This window comes from Chlorocebus sabaeus, chromosome 9 (assembly GCF_047675955.1).
Source record: "Chlorocebus sabaeus isolate Y175 chromosome 9, mChlSab1.0.hap1, whole genome shotgun sequence".
Lineage (NCBI taxonomy): Eukaryota > Metazoa > Chordata > Mammalia > Primates > Cercopithecidae > Chlorocebus > Chlorocebus sabaeus.
In genome coordinates, this window is record NC_132912.1 from 11639925 (window position 1) to 11655570 (window position 15646).

The following is a 15646-nucleotide window of genomic DNA, read 5'->3' on the forward strand; positions in this document are numbered from 1 at the left end:
AGATATAATTAATATGTTTACTTGCCTTTCCCTAAAATAAGAAAAAAGCCAAAGCAGCTGAGCTGGTAAGGCGTTCATCCAGGTTATGTCATCACAAGTATAATGCTTATGCTGTGGGCAAGAAACAGCCCATGTTAATTGTGCCATGTCTTCCAATCTTAATTACAATGTAGATATAAAGTATTGGGGTAATTCTTACCAGGTTCTGGAAGGTCTAACTTTGCCCGCTTTAGTTCTGCCATAGAAATCTGAAGTTGCTCTATCACAAAATCATCTTCAAAGAAAAAATCCTTTGCCAGGGTCTCCTGAAAAAATTCTACAAGTTCTTCCATGGACAATTTCATTAGATGTTCTAAGAAAGGATAAGAGAAATGAAAATGCCAAGTCAATACTTTAGGTGGGAAGATATTCTGTTATATTCAGGTGTTGTGTAAAAGGGCATTAAAAAGGGTACAAACAGCATGCAACTTACATATGGCATTGAGGACATCATTAAAACTCAGTAAGACAAAAATACTGCCTGATATTAAAGCAGCCACACAGAAAAGCAGGAAAGTTTACTGGGAGAACGAAAGGAGGAGAATACCGCCTAATACTTCCTCACTGGAATAACTACACCTAGGCATTAGTATTACCCCAGGGCAAGAGCTTCTTAGAGACAGAGACAGAAAGACTATCTCAGCCTGCATGAGGCCTTTCTCTTTTATTGATATGGAGCTCCAACTGCTATACGCAAGCCCCATTTCAAGTCTGTATTTCTGTTTCAGAATTTCCCAGAACATCTGGATTTTAATTTTGTGAGTTTTATTTCTACTTATGAAATTCATTTTCTTGGAAAAAGACATTCAAATTAAATATGAACACAAAGCAGAAAGTAAAAATCTGCTAAGATCTCATTACATAATACCCTACAGGTAGATCCAGGTATTTACAAGTGTTTATGTCTATCAATTGAAGAATCCAAATTACACTTTTCAAGTTATTCCCCTTTTTGCTTTTTTTCCCATTTAATAATGTATCACTGATACCTCATTTCAACAAATATGATTTTACATCATCATTAACAGCTGTAAAAGAGTGTACTATATGTATGCATTATAATTGACTTAATTAGTCTTCTAGTAATGGCCATTTAGGTGGTTTCTGATTTTTTATTATTTAAACCCACTGCAATGAACCTCTAGTAACAACATATTTTTAAGACAATCAGTAAGAAAAAAAAGAAAAAGGAAGGAAAAAACTTATTATGAGCTTTAGCTAACTATTGGTTAATACGCCCAGAGTTTTTCTTTTTTTTTTTTAATTGGCTAACGACAAATTGTATATATCTGTGGTAGACAATATGTTTTGATATATGTATACACTGTGGAATGACTAAATCAAGCTAATTGACACCTTATTACCTCACATACTTATCTTTTTGTAGTGAGAACATTTAAGCTCTCAGCAATTTTCAAGTATACGGTACATTATTATAAATTATAGTCACCATGCTGTATGATAGCTCTCCAAAACTTATTCTTCCTGTCTAACTGAAACTTGAACTAGCATCTCCTCCCATCCAGCAGCTACCCTTCCATTTCGGAAGCTTTATATGGTGGGGATGGAACTTCACTTGAGCTTTCTCTCTCTAACCAAGAAAAATACACAGCAGCAGACAGATTTGTCCACAGCTCATTTAATCCAATGATACGGTAGAGTGTAAAGTAGTTGCTATGCTTAACGTTTATTTATTTATTTATTTATTTATTTATTTTTTTTTTTTTTGAGACGGAGTCTCGCTCTGTCGCCCAGGCTGGAGTGCAGTGGCCGGATCTCAGCTCACTGCAAGCTCCGCCTCCCGGGTTTTTACGCCATTCTCCTGCCTCAGCCTCCCGAGAAGAAACTTTTTACTTGTCAAAATTAATCAAGGGTCATATAAGTAACAGCTTAAGAAGGAGATGAGAGCTACAAAGAAATACACTGTTTCGACTTCCTCATTCTTGAGGGAACATTAAGCTAATGTCTCTTAATTAAAATGTACTTCTGTTCTCTATTTTGATCCATTAACAATCCAGAAAGTAAGGTGGGGGGGAGGACAGGGGGAGAGAGAGAGGGAGAGACGGGGAGAGGAGGAGAGGGGAAAAGGGGCAGGGAGGGGGAGAGGGAGGGAGGCGAAAGGCGGTGTGGGGGGCAGGTGCAGGGAGGAAGGAAAAGAGATTTCACAAGATCAGATGACAGACCTGAATCCTGGAAGATAATTCATAGTCAATTGTTTTGTTTTGGTGCACTAGTTGGGGAAAGAAGAACTGAGTATAAGGGAAGTGAACCACAACAATTCTGAGTCCTTTTCTTGAAAAAACTAAACATAACAAAAATGCTTTTAAAGGGCATTTTCATTCCTATCTAAAGTATGGATAATCTGGCAGTCCTACAGTCCATGCTTTTCAAGTAAGCAACCAAACAATCTTATAGTAAAGTCCGCAAAACGTACTTAGAACAATGCCAAGCACAGCAGAGAGAAAAACTACAAACAAGACCCTGTGCACTCAATTAGTTTATAATTTAGTTGGGAAGCGGGACAGATCATTCAAGAATAACATAAGAGAGTTGAGTGTACAATGAACATGAAACTATGTGGTATGACCTAGATTAGAAGTACGTACTATATGAAGCTCTAGAGCTTTCAATGATTTTCTTTTCTGCATAGCTACAAGAGAAGTCACATAATTTTTAAGGCTGAATTGAGACTTTAAAGATGAATAAGGTTCTTCATGGAAAAAAACCTCATATCTTTATTTTAAAGTAAGGCATAACATATCAAATTTATAGAGCCTTTAAAATATTGCAACTGAAGACTAAAAATTTTCCAATTATTTTTTTTTTAAAACCTTGCTGCATTTATCTGCCTATAGACACTGGCTGAACTTGCCCCAGAGGCCATAATGCACTCAGGTAGAGAAGTGGGTCTGTGTGCTCCCACCCACAGTTCAGAGCTGGTTGCTATTCTCCCTGGATGAAGGAAACAGTAATAGAAAATGTTTTTCTCCAGCCCTTTGAACTAAGGGACCTGGTTTCTTTGGTCTTCCTTCTCTTACTGCAAACTTGAGATTCAGACTGATGAAAAGAACAAGGGGTCCCAGTGGAAACAAATACTTGACGAAAAATATTATTAGTGAAACCAACTAACTGCACTCTACAAAAAGTGTGAAAATGACACTGATATAAACAGAAAAAAACCAAAGACCTTTGCAGTGAAGTAAGCTTCTAGTCATGAGAAAGAACTTATAAAAGTATGTGACCAATTGATGATAATTTCTCCAGTGATTTTCAAAAAAAATTTAAACCACTATTAAAAAACAATGAATTTGAAGTAGGGTGCGGAATGAGAAATCAAGGTTAAATAAGCCTCAATTTTTTATGAAATTTTAGAGTTTAAGCATTTTCTTACTTTTGTGTAATTTTAAGATTGTGTAAGACATAGCAGTAAGAACTCGTTCTCCTTCAAAGATGTAGATATCCCATATTCTGAGGTTTAATGTAAAGGGAGTCTATAATTAAAAGCAAAACAAAACAAAAATAAGGTTAACAGCTTCCCCTCACCTTGTATTTATAATTTTATGACTGAGTTTTGTAAATAAATACTTACACGATCAAGGAAACACTGAAAAAACCATTTCATTGTGTAAAAACTTGTGTAGATTTCTTGAGAATCCTGAAAAAACAAAGAGCTCACAATTTCCGGATTGTAGTAAACTAAATTTAACAAAATAATACAAAGTTAGGAAGGCTGTTGGATGCAGCTATCAAAGCTAAACACATTTACTTCTCAAAATCACTCCAAGAATAAATTCCTCTTATGACGGGACTATAATACAACACTTAGATTCTCTTTAATATATTTTACAGTGAGCTATCTTTGTTTTACTAAACTACTGTGTTTTATAGTAAGGCATACAAATAGTTCACTAACAACGAGTTTCTGTGACCCTGAAAAAATACTTTCTGTACAATGAAAAAACCTCCAAAACAACAGGGAGATCCTGTATCTTTAAATTATCACATTGTTTGTATTATTAGCTTCAAAGAAGTTCAAATCCCTCAGTAGGAACTGTGATAGCCTATCAATATTAAATTTTACAAATCTAATATTTTGTAAACAACTGGGAATTATAACTGCATAGTAAATGAAATGGATGACACTATAAATAAATAAGGTAATTGGGACCAAAGACAATTTAATTATCCCAGCTTTTTTGGGGAGGTAGGTGGGTGTAAGTCAGTGTCACATCTACCTACCAAGTGTTGCTTAAGCTTGGACAGAAATTTGTTCAGTATTTTTTCATGATGTTCTTGAAACCTCAAGAGTTTAGGAAAACCTTGGACAAAAAAGCCTAGAATACAAACATAAAAACAACACTTCATAAACAATACCAACAAAACCCTCCAATCTTAAAATGCAACATATTTCTTTCATTTGTAACTGTCAAAAATAAAAAGAAACATCCAGTAGTTAACAAAATATTTTTTCTCCCCACCCAGGAAGTAACTGTATATAAGCTTTCAGTAATGAAACTTTGAACCTAGGATTTGTTTGCTAAAGATCTTCTATAACTTTGTATTTTCGAATTTAAAGGGAAACCTTAAAAAAAAAAAAAAAAGACACTGAAGCCATTTATCAAGATTATCTGTTCTTTTAAGATATTGGGCCATATCTTAAATGCATATATTTTTAATATTTTATTCCAATCCTGACTAGTTATTTTGTTTTACTCTTAATACGCTAACAAACAATTTATTACTTTTTTCAGGCTTACTCTAAGAATTTCATTAGTATAACATTTCCAAAGTTTTAAATCGCTTTTTAATCCTTTCCAGAAAAGCTGTATTTAACATCTGCTAAAAATACAGGTGCTAGATGATCAATGTTATATCAAAAATGGTATTTTATCCCGAGTGACTACACAATATAATCTATATCTAAGAAGTAACAAATTACAAATGGTTAGCACTAATTTTATATATTTAACTTACTGAACTTTACATCTATTTTTGTTCCTGGTATTCTATCTAATCCATTAAAAAGAAAGTCCACTCAACAGACTTGATGATTCTTCTACATTAGGATTTTCTAACCGAGGTTCCATGCAACTTTGAAAGATGTTAATAGACGTTCTATGCTTTTGAAAAAGAAACCAGAGGACACATTTATATCCTTCTTAGATATTCATGAGGCATTTTAGCTTATTAATGTTCTTGCCTTTTAGACTTAATAAAAACTTGTTTTTCTTTCACTCAGTCTCTCCCACACTTATGTGATTTTGGAGGCCACATTCCCCCCAGAAAGTCTGTTGCCCCAAAATGAAACTCTGTTCCACCAAGAACCTGAGGCACACGCTATTGGGCAGTGGTGCTTTACAATCTACTGGGCAGAATTATTTCTTTCTTTTTTTTTTTTTTTGAGACGGAGTCTGGCTCTGTCGCCCAGGCTGGAGTGCAGTGGCCGGATCTCAGCTCACTGCAAGCTCCGCCTCCTGGGTTTACGCCATTCTCCTGCCTCAGCCTCCCGAGTAGCTAGGACTTCAGGCACCGCCACCACGCCCGGCTAGTTTTTTGTATTTTTTTAGTAGAGACAGGGTTTCACCGTGTTAGCCAGGATGGTCTCGATCTCCTGACCTCGTCATCCGCCCGTCTCGGCCTCCCAAAGTGCTGGGATTACAGGCTTGAGCCACCGCGCCCGGCCAGAATTATTTCTTAACTAGTTCTCAGTTTTCTAGGGTGTATGTAAAAATTTCCAGAGACAGACAGAGGTTCTACTCCTACTTTAGTAGTAGTTTTCAGTGAAATTGTTTCATTTAAAAAAAAAAAAATCCATCTCTCTCTATCAGTGCTACTTTCATGGCCAATTTGGTAGGATAGGATAGGAAGTCTGATTTTGAAAAAGTCAATACAGTTCAGTGATAACTAGTTCAAGAATGCTAAGAAGCCTAACATTTCTTCATTTTCCACTGATGTTCCAGATCTCGTATTTTATATTTTCAGCCTTAGCTTCAATCCCATACATTTATAAGTGAAACCACCGTGTTCACACTGGAAATGCAAAGTACTGAGGTAACCTTTAGTTATAAAATCTCACAGGCAGACACAGAAACAAACATCTCTAAGTATAAACTTACCCTTAATAATGAGCCAAACTGCATTCTAAGTGTAAATGTTAGGCTAGTAGAATTAATATTATTTTATAGATTAGTCTAGTAATAATAATTGCTGAAGGTAAGCTATCAAATAGGTTTAAATGACCATTTCCTAAAATTGGACAGTCTTGCACATAATTACATACCACTTAAATTTGCATTCTATTGTACCTCAAGACAGATCAGCAACACAACCCCATGGGAAAGCAAAATAAAGACTGACAGGGAAGAGCGGCTTTCTTCAAGATGCCTTTTGGAATGATACTACCTACTGGAAGGTAACTCAATATAATAACATGTCTTACTTTTAGAGTCTATTTACTAGATGCAAAGTGCCCAGACCCAGTTACCATGCAGATGATATTTGTTAAGTAATTGGCAAGGAACACTAAGGGAGAAAGATAAATGCAAACACATACATACCCCCCTCACTCTTCCACACACACATAATATCCTCACATGGTCAGAGTGTGAGATTTCAGTAACAATGAGCTATAGAAAGTCATAATTTTGAAAATATTAAAACAGTATTTTAAATATATAGCAGGTTCCCCACCACACAAAGCTTATTCACAAACTGAACTTGGAAGATTCATTCTTAGAATAGCTAGTGTTAAAATTATTTTAAATTTGATATTAACACTTAGAATAACTAGTGTTAAAATTATTTAAATTTGATGGCACTGGGAAAATAATTTTGCATTATATGAACAAATGCCACTTTTATTTCCAAGACAAGTTGTGATCTAAGGGCAGGGGCTGTGGCTCACACCTGTAATCCCAGTATTTTGGGAGGCTGAGGTGGGAGGTTCACTTGAGTCCAGGAGACTGAGACCAGCCTAGTCAACATAAGGAGACCTCATCTCTACAAAAAATTTTAAAAATTAGCCAGGCATGGAGGCACATGCCTGCGTGGTTCCAGAATCTAGAGAGGCTAATGAGGCGGGAGGATGGCTTGATCCCAGGAGGTCAAGACTGCAATAAGTCACAATCACGCCACTGCACTCCAGCTTGGGTGACAGAGCAAGACCCTGTCTCAACAGTTGTAATCTAAACTCTCTGAAATAAAGTCTATTGCTTAATTTGGCAAAAACAAGGAAAAAGTTATTATAAACAGTGTTAACTTGAAAACCAAAAAATCAGCAGGTTCTGAGATATTAAATAATCGAGTGCCTAGAACATGTTATCAACCTTTTATTTAAAGTGGAACCAATTTTATGTGAAAAAACTAAAAACTACACTTGAAATATAAAACTACTTAATTATTACCTTTCCTTTAAAAACTAAGTGCCATTTCTCAATGACTGTTTTTTTGACAAGGTGTTATACATCACAATATCCGGTCAATGGTAAACATTTCACTTAAATGATACTTTCATGACCATCTAAAAGTTCTGATTAAAAGGCATCTTTTATTTCTCCCAATAACATACCTGTTCTTAAATTCCTCCAATCCTAAATTAGTTTCTTTTGACCAAGGGCAAGAAAGAAAGAATTTCAAAATGCCAACAATATACTTTGGAATAAAGACAAAGGAAAATAAATGTAAACATTTTAGAAAAGTTCAATAACGAAAAATGAAAGAAGAAACTAGTAACAAATACTAATGAATTCAACGAGCCCTGAGACATTAAATTTGTTGTATGTAACTCTTGCAAGCATCTTTGGTTTTGTTTTAATCTACCCTTTTCCCTACCTTGATTGTTTAGATAAAGCACAGGGTTTTCTTACCATGCATGGCATGTTTAGGGCCTGAGAAGAGTTTGACCAGGGCCCAGAAGGCATCTTCCTCGTTCATATACATGAGGAGTAAAGCTGTGATCTGGCTCATCCCCTGACAATACCCGACTTCCTGGGGAGCAAAGGGGAACACAGAAGCTGGGGAGTTTAGCCGAATTACATACATATGTACAGAGAAAAAGCTACTCTATAAAAACCAGAAAATTCCTACACACATCGTTTAATAGTCCATTCTAGAGACAAATACTATACTCTTTACAGTATTATGCCACATAAGAGAATAAAATTGTGCTCAAAAATAAATGTACAGGTACAAAGTGTAAATTGCTACATATTTTTTACTGGACTCTGTTCAACTCTGTCACACTTTCTTTAAAGAGTGTTAATATTTATTTCACTTTATGTATGATTCTTAGCTCACTATATCTCTTCTTTGCTCAGTGGCTGGCAAAGTCTCTCCTCCTACGATACCCAGTATGCTGTCTTGTCTCCTCTAGATTTCTGAACCCTTAAGCAGACACATTTTAGGATGCCCATGCACAGTCTATGCCTCCTCTCTAAGAAATATCCACTCTCCCCACAGTCCCTGCTTATGATGTGGCCTCAGGGATTCATGCTTGTGCCACAGGAACCACAGCTAATGGACCAGAAGAGGAGAGCTGACCCCAGGGGAAGAGTTAGTTGGTTGCACTGACTCATCAGACACTCTCTCTAGGAAATGTGAACAAAGCCAGAGACTGTAATCAGATGGGGGTATGTACTGGAACAGAATGCTCACACTGAGTCTGTGTGTACAATATGAGCCAAGGAATTAGTGGCCAGTAGGTAAAGGAAGCAACCTGGAGAGAGAAACAGTGAACTGAACAGTTCACAGAGATCATCTGAGATACTGAGTGGCCCCCAGAATGAGAGAGATGGAAGGTGCAGTTTTCCTTCTCACCAGATGCTTCCCACCTTCCAGCTCCAATTCCAATGAGGCCTAACTAGTGCTTCCATCTTATGAGATGTCCCTTTAATAACCCCTTTTTAACTTTTCCTAGTTTGAATGAATTTCTGTTCTTATAATTTAAAGGTTTTAATTACAATAGAAATTATACATCCCAAGGTTCAAAGGTCCTCCCTGGGACCTAGTCCTCAAGTATTCATTTAACACCCCCATTAAGTCCAACATGAATTAATCTATCCCAGATTATCTTCTTCCCCAACAATGCTGAATGCCTTAAGAAGAGCATGTCTATTATCAAAGAGTTTAGCCTCCTCCGGGATATAGCCAGTAAGGGCACAGTTATCTTGTTTGGACCTCACCTAATAGATAAATGTGATTGTGAAAGGTAACCTCCCAAGAGCATAGAGAGTTATAAAAAGTCAAACAAAATTAACCAAGCCACCCACTTCCTGTCCTTCTACCCTGTATGTCTGCTTAAAAATAAAAACAAAACAACACAAAACATTACCAAGCAAAACAATATGGAGGGAAAGAGAAAAGGTGAGACTCACTGGCATACTGTGGTCATATTTAGGTTCTTCCACTTCAGAATCAGCTCTGCTCTAAGGCCCTAGGGTTATCGCAGGGTTTCAGCTTAAAAAGATCCACAGAGCTAAAGAGACTGTGGAACCACCTAGCTCTGAGATGCAGAAATGTGCCCACAGGGCCCTGTTAGGTAGGGAGTGCCTCAGAATACAAATCAAAGACCTTGGGCAGGCAGGCCCCAACTTACCGTATTATAAATAGAATAGGCAGCAAGAACATGGAATAAGGATTGTTGCCTAGAGAAAAAAAATTTACATTAAATACAATTTAGTAATTTCACATATTTTAAACATTACAAACTTAAAAAAATAAAGACTGAAAACAGATAATCCAGATAAAATTACTAATGTAATAAATTATCCCAAGTTCAAATTTAAAGACTCTAAAAAGTCTAAATTCAAGATTAGATAATATTCATTCTGAAAGGATTTATACCAAGAAAACACAAAAGACTTCAAAATTCCTTAAATGTGCTGCCCTCTTTTGCTGATCTATCTCACTTTGAGACCCTTCTGACAGAAGCAGCTGGCTTGACAGAATGGTGGAACGTCCTTTTGAGGGCTCAGTGACACCGCCAGCAAGGCACAATACCCTGCAGGGCTGGGGCGATGTCCTTGGGATGCTGAATATGCTCCATACCAGGCTCCAATACAAGGTGCTGTTTTTCCCAAAGCCAGGATTCAGGGGTCCAAGATTCAAAGGCTGGAAGTAGGAGTGGCTCATCATTCTCGCTAAAGATCCACTAGCAAAGCGTTTGCTTCTTGCCCCTGCAAGCTTGAGTTCTGCTGGTCTAGAGATCTCAGTTCCAAGAGGAAGAATGCTTCCACCATGAGACATAACAGTGATTCCACTGACCTGGAAGCTGAAACCGCCACCCAACCACTTTGGGCTCCTTATGCCTCTGAACCAACAGGCAAAGAAGGACATGGCTGTGCGGGCTGGTGGGATTCTCCTGATTACTAAGGGGAACATGGGTTGTTATGACACAACAGACACAAGGAGGAGTACATTTGGAATGCAGAACACTTGGGGCATCTCTTACTAGTATTACTGAGCCCTGTGATGAAAGTCAATGGAAAACTACCAATTCAGGCACAACTGCTAAGTCCAGATTTTCAGGAAGGAAGGTTAAGTCATCCCTCTAGGTAAAGAACCACAACCATCTAAGGTGCTTGCTGTGGGCAAAGAGAATATGGAATGGGCAGTGAAATGGGACATTAAAAATACCACCTGTGACCACACGACCAGTCACAGAAATGATCACTACAATTGTTATGAGTATTTCTTCCTTACTTTGGTGTAAATATATTTGTATATATACCAACAAATATGTTCTTCTTCCCTCTTTTCCCTTATCATCTAACATAAGGTATCTTAATAATAGTCAACTTTATACCACAGTGTGTAAGTTACAGGATACTAAAGCAAAAGTCTGATCATCTCCCAAGGACTTGGCACCCTCATGTGGGGAAAGAATTCGCACATTTCAGTTGTGAGCAGAATAGTGGCATCATGTTAGGTGGAAGGAAGACTTGGTTACTATCTTACCTGGAAATTTTTTAAGGTGGTGTATGTGAGTGCCAAGTTGCCAAGGCTGGACTACAGTGGTTGGCTCTGGGTGTCAACTTGGCTAAACAACAATCCCCAGATATCCAAAACACTGATCTAGGTGTCACTGGGAACATATTTTGTAGATTGATAAAAATCCATGATCTGTTAACTTTAAGTAGGAGAGATTATCCTAGAAGATCTGGGCAGGCCTCAAGATTTGAGGCTTTTCTGAAGAGGAATCTCTGCCTGTGGCCAGCAGCTTCAGCTTATGCCCGAGGCCCAGGCTGTCCTTTCTGATGGCCTGCCCTGTGGATTTTGGCCTTGCCTAATCACCCCCGACAGCTGGAGAAGACAATACCTTGAAATGTCCTAACATATATCTCCTATTGGTTTCTGTTTCCTGGTGAGACTCTCTGACTGACATAGAGATCAGCAAAAACTGTACTTTTCATTTATAAGTTGTCATAGCAATGATACATCAATTCATTAATTTCTCATTTCATTTCATTTCCCTTTTTTTAAAAAAAAGTTTCATTTATGCGTGGGGGTCAAGGTTATAGAGATATATTTATCACTGACAAAGTTTTTACACACTGTCATTCTTCTATGACTTCTAATGAAAGTATCTACCACATTTCTAAGAATTCCCAGATTATAAAATGAGTCTTTACCAATTTTATAGCACGTGCTATGTCAAAGGTTAAAAATTTTAAGTTAAATTAGATCTTAAGTTTCACACAACATGGACGCAAATGATCTGCAAAAGCTTAAACCTTTAGGACCTAAATCAAAATTACAGTCTATAAAGGCCCTCTAATTTTAAGTTAATAAAGACTATTTATAAATGCGATTAACATTTCATAATATTAAACTTTACTTACTTAACACCGTATCTGTCTCTAAACATAATGTGGTCCCGAAACGTGCGGTTGACATCCAGGTCTATTTGTCTGATGTCAGGTGAACAGCCCCGTGCTCTGTGTTTTAATTTCTGAAGAGAAAAAGAGAGGGGAGAACAGATTTTTACAGAAATTAGTTGTTGAAAAGTCAATGACAAATAATAAAATAATTCTCATTAAAAAGTTTTTGGTTTAAAAAAATCATTCAATGGTTAAAAAAATCAAAACTATATATATAAAAAAGTATAGAATAGAAACTTTCCCTCCTCTCCATTCCCCCATTTCTCCTACTCCCTGCTTCTCCCTCTTCCCCTACCTTCCTTCTCTTCCATCCTATCTAGTTAGATTTTAATTTAGGATAGAGAACTTTTCAGTTTGCACTACTGAACTATGTGAAAGCTCTTCATGGCTGAGCCATGCAGTCTGTCATGATTTCTTGTTTCTTTCCAGGATGATGCTTTTGTTTCCCTTGAAGCTAATCATGGCCTTGTTTCTCAATGTGCTTCGTTTCCCACCTAATTCAATCCCAAGCTCACTATAAATGGTATAATCTCCTCAGGTGATGTTCAGGTAGAGTAGGTGTTTCACCAGCTTCATCTTGCTGTCTGCTGCTCCCGCCTGTGCGGCCCGACCTCTGGGCCTGCTGCACAGCCTAGGTCCTGGAGCCTCCCTTCTCCACCTGCTGGGGTGGTTTTCTCCCATGTTGGGCCCCCTGTTTCCTGGTCTCATATCTTTTTTACTCAGGTTCTTCCCTTCAGGAGCACATTCTTTAGTAGCTCCTGTGAAACGCTGTATGGAAGATAAAGTTTTTGAAACTTTGAATATCTGATCATTCTACCCTCTTATTTAACTGTTTGGCTGTTTTAGAATTCTAAGCTGGAAAATACTTTTGCTCAAAATGCACGGCTTCACTGTCTTCTAGCTTCCAGTGTTGCTATTCTAATTTGTGTTTCTTTACGTGCAATCTGCTTTTTCTCTCTAGAAGCTTGTAGGAGTTTCTCTCTCATGTTTTGAAACTTCACATTTCAGTACTGGGTTTGGATCTATTTTTATCCACAGGGTTGGGCACTTAGTGAATCCTTCCAATCTTAAAAACTCCTACCCACATCTTTCAGCTCTCAGACATCTTCAACAATTCATTTGTCAATTTCTTCATCTTCCCCTCCCTCCACTCCCATTTTCTTTTTCTGAAACTCTTATTATTACAGTCTGGGAACTCCTAGGCTATCATCTACTTTTCTTGTATTTTTCTATATTATTTTGCATCTCTTTGCTTTTATAACTGATATTCTGGGAATTTCCTCAATTGTCATTTTCAATTAAGTTTTTTGTTTCTAGTATTTTTATATTCGTAAGTTCTGTTGTTTTTGAGTGTTCCTTTTTATAGCATTCTATACTTGTTTTATGGATGCAGTATCTATTTTTCTCTGAAGATATTAAAAATAGTTTTTTAGGCCGGGCGCGGTGGCTCATGCCTGTAATCCCAGCACTTTGGGAGGCTGAGGCAGGCGGATCACAAGGTCAGGAGATAGAGACCATCCTGGTTAACCAGGTGAAACCCTGTCTCTACTAAAAATACAAAAAATTAGCCAGGCGTGGTGGCCGGTGTGCCTACAGTCCCAGCTACTTGGGAGGCTGAGCCAGGAGAATGGCGTGAGCCTGGGAGGCGGAGCTTGCAGTGAGCCAAGATCTCGCCACTGCACTCCAGCCTGGGCGACAGAGCGAGACTGTCTCAAAAAAAAAAAAAAAAAAAACGTTTTTTAGTTTCTCTTCTTTACACTTTACAATCTGTTTCTTACAAGCTGCTTTCTTCATTTGCTTCCACTTGTCTTTCACATTAGCTCCCTTCTTCAAATGAATGGCGACACTTCATTTTCTGCTTTTATTCAAAAGTGGGACACAAAAAAGCTGCATGCCTGGGTAAGGCTTCCTGACTGTGATCCTGCTTGTGGAGGGATCTGGCCAGGCAGCTGGACTGGGGTTCCCTGAAATCAGTACCTTTGAGCTTATTTTCTTAGGCTGATCACATTCCCAAGAGATGGCTCTTCCAACCTCCTGTCAGGAAGACAAGCACCTGGCTGCCAGTGATCTGGGAGGTGAGTTGAAGAAAAAGGCTGGACTGTCCAAAATTTAAACTACTCAGCTCCTCTGCTTTCATGACAGCAGTTCACCCGCAGCAAGGTCTGTGTTTTCCCCAGTCCAGAGGCCCTCTGTTTCATCCTCGCTAAATAACAAACCTCCAGTCTTGGGCCAGCACTGAGGGGGCTAAGGAGCTCTAACTGCTTCTGAAACAGACTTTCAACCACTTCTGTGTTTAGCTTCACCTCCACTTCCAGAGTTTCCTGCAGTTGGCAATTACCAAGCCTTATGGAGATTTTGAGCTGTTAATCAGGTTGCTTCTCCAATTCCCACTGCCAGCCTAGGACTGAGCTTCCTCAGGTTTGCTAAGTTTACTAAATGTCTGTCTGCAATTCATTTTCCAAAACTGGTAGCTGTTAAGCACCTCCCATTTTCTCATTTCTGTGGGTTTGCCTTTATAATAAAAACTCTGTCAATTTAGTGGCATTTCAAGGGAAAGGGAGCTAAATGAGTATCTTGAATCTCCCATGTTTAAACAGATGGGAGATTAAAATTTAACCATGTTTAATATAAATAAGAATTTATATACTATGTTATATTGACCCATTTACCATGTACTGGTAATATGGACTTCTGCTTGAATCAATTCCAATAAATATATATAAAAACATAACTGTTCCTGACTTCAGCTAGAAGTGGAAAGAAGGCTATCTGGGCATGTCTAGAATAAGTATGTGTGTTAAGTGTTTTATAAGTCTGTGTATTTTTGTGTATTGAAGTTCAGAGAAGGGGCTTCTGCAGCTTTTTAAAACAGGAAGAGCAGCCACAGTATGCTTCAGAATTCTCAAGACAGAGGAAGACATTTAGAGTATTGTATTAGAATCATATGGCCACTAAAACATTATCGTATATTATTTCTGAAAAAGGTGGTTCAGAAGATATTATAAAAATTTAGCTTGAAAAATAAATCTGTACATATCTGTTCTCTTCCATCTTTTTTTTTTTTTTTTTTTTTTTTTTTTAAGATAATGGGCAAGGCCAGGCACAGTGGCTCACGCCTGTAATCCCAGCACTTTGGAAGGCCGAGGCGGGGGAATCACAAGGTCAGGAGATCAACACCATCCTGGCTAACACGGTGAAACCCTGTCTCTACTAAAAATATTTAAAAAAAAAAAAATAGCTTGGCATGGTGGCAGGCACCTGTAGTCCCAGCTACTCAGCAAGCTGAGGCAGGAGAATGGCATGAACCCAGGAGGCGGCGCTTGCAGTGAGCCAAGATAGAGCCACAGCACTACAGCCTGGGCGACAGAGCAAGACTCTGTCTCAAAAAAAAAAAAAAAAAAAAAAAAAAAAAAGATAATGGGCAAGTAAAGAGGTTTCAATTATTGTTCTACAGGCCTCCTTGTAAAAGATGGGATGTCAAAACACAAGAAGAAAATGTTTGACAAGACATGATAAAAGAAAATGCCTTGAAAGTTAATAGGAAGGCAGAAAAGATGCAAACGCATCTATAACATCAGTTCCTCCAGAGGACAAGAAAATCTATCATAAAAAAGGCCTCGTGATGGAAGAAAGGCCTGGGTAAGTATATAAAAAATAACAGGTCAGAAATACGATTAATGTCCTAAAATGTTTATAAGCTAATGCATGGAATGCAGGAATCAAACATATTT

At 37.8% G+C, this 15646-nt stretch overlaps 1 protein-coding gene across 3 annotated transcripts in view; it reads right to left on the reverse strand.

The window, feature by feature from the left end:
• The window catches only part of USP6NL (USP6 N-terminal like), a 156469-nt gene that overhangs the window by 22760 nt on the left and 118063 nt on the right, over positions 1–15646 (reverse strand). For all 3 annotated transcript variants that reach the window (XM_008002254.3, XM_073018719.1, XM_008002253.3), the window contains 7 exons: positions 11877–11986; positions 9632–9680; positions 7905–8025; positions 4279–4373; positions 3629–3694; positions 3431–3530; positions 200–352 (listed from right to left, as the gene is read on the reverse strand). In XM_008002254.3, the coding sequence (XP_008000445.1) occupies positions 200–352; positions 3431–3530; positions 3629–3694; positions 4279–4373; positions 7905–8025; positions 9632–9680; positions 11877–11986 (694 nt within the window). The remainder of the gene's footprint in view (positions 1–199; positions 353–3430; positions 3531–3628; positions 3695–4278; positions 4374–7904; positions 8026–9631; positions 9681–11876; positions 11987–15646) is intronic.